The following is a 7,960-nucleotide window of genomic DNA, read 5'->3' as shown; positions in this document are numbered from 1 at the left end:
ACAAATTAATTTGAGCCAATTTTAGTTTTCAAATTTTTATGCGGTAAATTGTACAAAATTTATTCTCAATATAGGACTGTAATGACCTGGCCGGTCGTTCCGAGAGTTATAGCCTCGTTTTTTCCATTTCTACTTCTTTATGTGTTGTTCAGCTGTGTTGTGTTGTATCGGGTTGGTAGGTTCGGGTCCGGAGTTGTTTCGGAGTAGAATGAGACACTCAATCTCTCATTTAGAAGGTTAAGTTAGAAAAGTCAACCGGATGTTGACTTGGATGTTGACTTATGAGTAAACGATCTCGGATTGGGATTTTTTTGGTTCAGATAGCTCTGTTAGGTGATTTTGGACTTGAAAGCGTGTCCGGAATATAATTTGAAGGTCCGTGGTAGAATTAGGCTTGAATTGGCGAAATTGAAATTTTGGTAATTTCCGATCGGCAGTGAAAAATTTGACATCAGAGTCGGAATTGAATTCCGAAGTTAGATTAGATTCGTAGTGTCATTTGTGACGTGTGTGCAAAATTTGAGGTTATTCAGACGAGATTTGATAGGTTTCGGCATCGGTTGTGGAAGTTTGAGATTTCAAGTCCATTAAGCTTGAATTGGTTTGCGATTTATGTTTTTTTTATTGTTTGATGTGATTCGAGAGCTCGATTGAGTTTGTATGGTATTTTAGGACTTGATGGTACCTTTGGTTGAGGTTTCGGAAGCCTCGGGTGTGTTTCAAGGTGAGTTTTGAGCCAGTTCGGGCATTTTCGGAACTCAGGTATGGTTCTCGTGCTTTGAATTTCGCGGACCTCAGCAGAATTTCGCGGACCACATAATTCTGCCGCGGCCGCACTCCGAGGAAAAGTTATGTATATCCGCTGGTCCGACTTTGGAAGCCTATATCGTTTGATCTACAAGGAATTTTGAGATGATTCAAAAATGAAAGTTGTAGCTCTTCGTGTCTAGTTTCCAAAAAGGTAAGGAAATCATCATTTGGACATCTGTAAAGAAAGTTATGACCAAAATACTAAAGTCAGGCAGTGCAACCACCAAAAAGTGCGACCGCACCAGTTTTTCACGACCGCAGGACCTGGGAGGCGCGACCGCGCTTGGAATTTCACGGACCGCATAGTGGGAGTTCAGAGAGCGCACTATATAAATGGGGTTTAGGGTATTATTTCACATTTTGGACCTAGGGAGCTCGGTTTGTAGCGATTTTTCATGGATTTTTCAAGAAATTCATCGGGATAAGTGATTCTAACTCGAATTTGCTTAATATACATGAATATATCAATGATTTCATCATCTGATTAGTACTTTGAGGTGGAAATTTGGGAAAAATTATAGAAACTTCATAAAATAAATTTTTGGGATTTGAATGTCGATTCGAAGTCGGATTTGAGTGAAACTAGTATGGTTGGACTCGTGAGTGAATGGGCGTTCGTAATTTGTGAATTTTACCCGATTCCGAGTCGTAGGCCCGGGGGCCAGGTTTGAGCCAATTTCGGGTTTTTGGTCTAAATTGATAGTTTTTCTTATGGAATTCATTCTATTAGTGTATATTGATGGTATTGTACTGATTGTGAATAGATTCGGAGCATTTGGAAGCCGAGTCGAGAGACAAGAGCATCGCGGGGTAAAGATTTGATCGATTTGAGATAAGTAACGATTGTAAATCTAGTCTTGAGGGTATGAAACCCCGGATTTCGTATCATTTTACTATATGAGGTGATGGACGTATGGGCGTGCACTATTGGGGATTGTGACTTGGTCCGTCCCGTAGCAACTGTAAAGTTGCATATTTTATTGAAACTATATGATACTTATGTGTTTTAGAACGAGTTTCTGTAAATTGGGCTGAATGCCATGTTTGGGCCTTGTGCCAGTGTTATTTTGACCCTTAGGGGCCTTTTTTTACTATCCTCTCACTGTTTTCGATTGAAAATCTATACTCAATCATGGTTATACCTGTTTACTGCATAATTCAATTTTTATTACTCTGTTTTGATGCATATAAATGTTATTTTGGACTGAATACCCTGTTTTACTGAGAGCCCGAGTGGCTTGAGAGGTTTATGACTGAGTGAGGCCAAGGGCCTGATTTATGAGGATATTTATGTGATCGGGCTGCACGTCGCAGCATGTTTTGATATAGGCCGAGGGCCTGACTGATTTATGCCATAATTATGGCTTGATATAACGCTTGGGCTGCAGGAGCCCCTCCGGAGTCTGTACACACCCTCAGTGAGTGCAGGTACCTACTGAGTGCGAGTGCCGAGTACTGAGTGACTGGGAGGCATAAGTGATAGTGAGATATGCCCGAGGGGCTGTTTACGAGTGATTGTGAGGTATGTCCGAGGGACTGTATACGAGTGACTGTGAGGTTTGCCCGAGGGGCTGTATATGAGTGATGTTTTTGCCTGATGAGCTGTTTATGATTTCATCAGTTTTGCTTACCTTGCATTGAGCCTTTGTTTGAAAACTGTTGAAAAATATCTTTAAATGATTTTACTGGAACTGGGTTTAAACGAGATATTCTGATTCAAACCCTGATTTTAAAAGCATGTGGTATTTTACTGAGATTTCATGATATGAACTTTATATGCTTATTGCTCGTCACTACTGCTCAGTCTTTATTTATTGTTGTTACTTACTGAGTTGGTGTACTCACGTTACTCCATGCACCTTGTGTGCAGATCCAGGTGTAGCTGGATACGATAGCGGTTGTTGACTATTCCGGTTGCATATTTTCTCGGGGATAGCTAGGTAGCTGTCTGGCGATCGCAGCCCTGCTCTTCTCCTTCTTATCTTCCTTTAGTTGTATTTAGCTATTTTTCAGACTATGTTAGTCTCGATATTGTCAGATAAATTATAGTAGATGCTCATGACTAATGACACCCCGATGTCGGGCTTTTCTTTCCGTACTTTTGTTTTGATTTGAACTCCTTTACAAAGTTTTTTTTATGTTAGATAACCTTGAAATTATCTTTGAAATAAAAATATCGGTTTGTTTTGGAAATGAGTCGGCTTGCCTAGTTCCACGATAGGCGCCATCACGACAGGGTTAGTTTGGGTCGTGACAAGGATAAACATAGAAAAATATATCCTATTATTTTATTCTATATGACACCATTTTAAGGAGTCAAACCATTCGATGCTTGCTATCAGGGCCGACTCTAACGTGATGAGGGGTAAGGCATGTGCCTTAGGCCCCCAAATTTAGGGGGCCCCATTTTTTAAAAAGAATAGGTTTATAGGTATTTAAAAAATGATATTTAGTACTTTTTAATGCAAAATTAGAGTTTTTAATATAAAAGAAAATAGAGCTCTTTAGGTACGTAAATAAAGTAATAATTTGACATATTTAAAAATGGATAGATGAATAGTTTTCGCAACGTTTCAGTTTTACTCCTTCATTAGATAATGTATACAAAAATTCACCCTCCCTTTCTTAATATGTCCAAGTCAATCTTTCTTTTCTCCAATCTCTTTATATTTCAGAAACCCCTATATATTTTCTGTCTTTGTCTTTAATATTCTTACTTACCTTCTTTTTCTAATATTTCATTGCTCACTTTCTTTCTACAAAATTTCATTAGCTCCACTGTTCAACAATACTTTTAAGCTTCCAATAATTCTATACTTTTATTGTTCTATAAACTATTATCTAATATTAACAATATCTCAAGAAAAATTAAATGAGCTGACTATATTATCAATTGAATAAAGATAATTAGAGAAAATCGATTATAAAAAAGATTATTAACAATTTTGTATTTCAAAAAGTTAGAAGAATATATTTTCAAATAATAAAACGTATATTATAATCATCTTTTAAAAATTTAGGCCCCATATTAAATTTTGGCCTTAGGCCCCGCATATCCTTAAGCCGCCCCTGCTTGCTATATATTCAAATATCTTTTGCCTGTTAAAATTGTGACTTATAAATTTCATGTGTAGTTCCTTCTTTCCATTTCATATATGCTCTAAATGTTTAAATAGTAATTATTATAGAATTATAAATTATAGTCTTACATAAAATTATAAATTAAATTATTTGATCCTAGTATTGTAAAGGGATACAAGAGAAAAACTATCAAACATTGTGGTGAAATGGATGACTCTTCCACTCTTGACTAAAGGTCCCGCGTTCAAGCCCTGGAATGAAAAAAATTTAGGTAGAGAGTGGTTCTAGATTACTTGGGGTCTCTAATTTAGATTCCGAGATTGAATGAGAAAAAAGAAGGGCAAGTTACACATTTGGTCGATCGACATAAAATAATTATATTTGTTAGGATCGAAAAATCAGGTTTCATGTGCAAGCTATTAAAGGAACACTTGAACGACGATAAGTTAAACAACAGAAGAGAAATATATCAAAAGAGACACAAACATTTAACGTGGTTCGGTCAATTAACCTACATCTACGGCAGAGACCAGCAATTCACTATATAAAAGAGAGTACAAAATATCGAGAGAACAACCCCACGAAGAGGCAAACACAAGTGACACACTAATATTTGTCCCTAAAAGTTCTCCCAATAAACAAGATTATCAAACCACATATGGCTACATTATGGATGCTGCTGAATAACAAGGAAGGATCCTCAATTGATAGAAGTGAAAATAATTTTCTCCAAGAAAATGGATTAGCCAAATATGGAATATTTACAATTTTCTTCTATAAGAAGAAAAATGCAATTATGGTAAATATGTTGCCCTTTCCTTTAAGAGATACGAAAGCCAATACTCCCTCCATTCCAATTTATGTGAACCTATTTGACTGGGTACATAGTTTAAGAAAAAATGAAGACTTTTGGAATTTGTGGTCCTAAACAAGTCAAAAAGGGCCTCAAAGTATTTGTGTGGTTATAAAAGCTTCTTATTAAGGGTAGAATTGTAAGTTAAGTTAAATTGTTTTCAAATTTAGAAATGAGTCATTCTTTTTGGAACGGACTAAAAAGGAAATATGTTCACATAAACTAGAACGGAGGTAGTATATGATAAGAAAATTAGGACAAACACCTAACAATTCTCCCCTTGTCAAATATACATCAATATATGTATAACTAGAAATAAAAATATTTTGTCAGCAATTATTTAGAGAGCGATAATTTTACATTAAAAAAAAAAATAGAAAGGGGATATAGTGGAAGGAACACAGTTGAAGAAGGTTGGAGTGGAAGCAACGGAAATAGAAAAAGAAGAAGCCGCGTGGGTCCAAATAAGCTGCCACAGCCCACAGACCAAACTTAAGAGTTGGATTTGGATGTTTCTAAACTCCTTTCAAATCCTTTTCATTCGTCCCCCCACTCTCTTATATTTATTCTCATTTCCCCTGCCTCTCCCTTTCTCTCACAAATCTAAAAATCAACTTCCCCTCCTCTCCCCTTCTTTTACTTGCTAATCCACACCTTCATTTTCACACTGCCAATACCTACAACAATTTACCAAGTTGGATTTTTCTTCTCTCTTTACTCGACGCCGCTCGCTCTCTCTCTCCGAAAAATATCTCTTGCCTACATTTTGGGATGGTTTGTTCACCAATTCAGCTCTTTCTTTCCTCTGTTTTCTCTTAGTTTTACCATATCTAATTAAAATTCAGACCACTTTTTTTATATTTTCGACCAAATTAAGATCTTGGTTTTGATTAGATACCTCTTTTACGGATTGGGTTTTTCAAACCATCTCTAATTATATTCAAGAGTTGAGTTCATTCACTGTGAACTCAAGAGAGCGAGTGGCAAAATCGTGCTATTTCTGCAATTGAATATTTGACAATGGCTACATCAGAGGATTATGGTAAATCAACAACAGCTATTACAGAAGAAATGGATTGTGATAAAGGCAGGGATTTTGATGATAATACCTTTGAAAGGCAACAAAGGAGGCCAGTTTTTGAAGAAGCTTCCATTTCCCAACGGCGTTTCAAGAAAATCAAAAGTCCCGAACGCCAACACTATTCTCAATCCTCTTCTTCTTCTTCTTCTTACTCTCAGCAACCGCTTTCACAATCCTCCGTTCCTTATAATAATCCCATATCCATGTCATTTCCTCCTCCTCCGTCGTCGTCAAAGCATGTTTTTCCTTTTTCTTTTGACGGAACACAACAGTCAATAGAAAATTTATATCAAATGAGACCAAACACAACGCCTCTGTTTCGTCCGCAGAATCAAAATCAGCAGCAAATGATCTCATTTTCACCTCAACAATGTCCTTACCCTCCGTATTTTGCAGGGGAGTTAGGACAACCACAGAATCAGCAGCAACTGTTGCAGTATTGGAATGAAACGCTAAATTTAAGTCCGAGGGGGAGAATGATGATGATGAGCAGATTAGGGCAAGATAACAAGGGTTTGTTTAGGCCACAGTTACAACCTATTAATACGACGAAGCTATACAGAGGAGTGAGACAGAGACATTGGGGTAAATGGGTTGCTGAAATTCGTCTTCCTCGAAATAGGACTCGTCTTTGGCTTGGTACTTTTGATACAGCTGAAGATGCAGCTATGGCTTATGATCGCGAGGCGTTTAAGCTTAGAGGAGAAAATGCTAAGCTCAATTTCCCTGAACTGTTTCTTGGTAAAGACAGAGAGGGACCATCGATAGAAACTATTGAATCAACTCATACAAAGCAGCCTGATCAAGAATCAGAAAGCCTTCCGCTGGAACCTTTAAATATTGAGTTACTGCCTCCGCCTCCGCCACCGCAGCCACCACCTGAAGTTGATAATCAAGACGAGGACTCTGGAATGGGATCGAGCGAGGTGACTGCTTGTGATGAAGTTCAAGTTCAAGGTGTATCATTACAATCAACTGAATTGGTATGGGGTGAAAATGAAATGGCTGAGGCTTGGTTTAATGCAATACCAGCAGGTTGGGGTCCAGGAAGTCCAGTTTGGGATGATTTAGACGCAAATAATAACTTCATTTTTCCTCCTAATTTTCACTTTGGGAATGTCCATTCTCATAATTCTGATCCTCATAATCAGCATATTCATGATAATACTGATCCATCTTCACCTTCTTGTCCTATGAGACCTTTCTTTTGAAAAGGTTAATTCCACACTTCTCATGCATTTGCCTATTAGGATATTTAGGTGTTTTCCTTCTCCTCTCTTGTCCTTATCCGTCTCACGTGTTGGCCATAGGAGATCTGTTTTTAAATGATCTCCTCGGATTCATTCACCGGTTGAATATTTCTGGCCAAACCAGTGATTTCATATTGCATCTCTTTTCATCTGGTTGCAGTTTTTAACCTGCAATAGCACAGCCTTTTAACCCTTTACTTCCCTTGCATTTGGCTTTAGTGATTCTCTTTTGGACCCTATTCCACTTGATCCACCTTAGTTTAGTTGTCATGTCCGCGAAATGGCTGCATATTTAAGGCCGTTCTTGCGGTGACAATTTTACTTGTTTCCTTCTTCATACACAAGTATCACATTTTGTAAGATCATATGTTAGTATCATCAGTATTTAGTTGGTCATGTCCTTATATTTTCGCATTGGCAGTGTTTGATTTAGTGTAATAGTTTTGTTTTCTTTGAGTAGTTTGCCTTAGTACCAATGTCAAGAGAGAGAGTTTTATGATCTACTCTTGACGGTCCCTCCATCACGAGCTTAATTTTTGATTTGCGAGGATGGAGAAAATAGCTAGAAGTGTCTGTATATATTTGATCTTCACTTCAGATCTATACTATGTTGTAATTTGTTGTTGTTATTTATTGAAAGTATTACTTTAGCATTTCCTCTTCTGATTGATTTTTCATTTGTTGGAATCTAGTGTACAAGAAAAGTATTTTGTAACAAGCAAAAACATGCTGTCCTGCAAAAGGGTGTAAAAATAATGCTGCTCAACATATTCAAGAAACGGCCATAAAAATCTAGGTTCATGCATGGCATTAGCAAAACATCACTTTTGTTTTGTTTCCTTTCCTGTTCTTCTATAAATTATGATGGTGATGGAAACACTTTCA

The 7,960-nt window shown here is 37.3% G+C and overlaps 1 protein-coding gene across 1 annotated transcript; it reads left to right on the top strand.

The window, feature by feature from the left end:
- The first annotated feature begins 5,308 nt into the window (after positions 1-5,308).
- LOC107813905 (ethylene-responsive transcription factor ERF054) lies at positions 5,309-7,738 on the top strand. The gene has a single exon (XM_016639220.2). It carries the CDS (start codon positions 5,765-5,767, stop codon positions 7,034-7,036), a length of 1,272 nt encoding a protein of 423 aa, XP_016494706.1. The 5' UTR covers positions 5,309-5,764; the 3' UTR covers positions 7,037-7,738.
- Positions 7,739-7,960: the final 222 nt, after the last annotated feature.

Source organism: Nicotiana tabacum, chromosome 2 (genome assembly GCF_000715075.1).
Source record: "Nicotiana tabacum cultivar K326 chromosome 2, ASM71507v2, whole genome shotgun sequence".
NCBI lineage: Eukaryota > Viridiplantae > Streptophyta > Magnoliopsida > Solanales > Solanaceae > Nicotiana > Nicotiana tabacum.
The sequence above is the reverse complement of the archived record's forward strand: the minus strand, read 5'-3'. Positions and strand labels throughout refer to the sequence as shown.

Excerpts from the sequence above, each read along its gene's own strand:
- LOC107813905 (XM_016639220.2), top strand. The coding sequence starts at position 5,765 with ATGGCTACATCAGAGGATTATGGTAAATCAACAACAGCTATTACAGAA.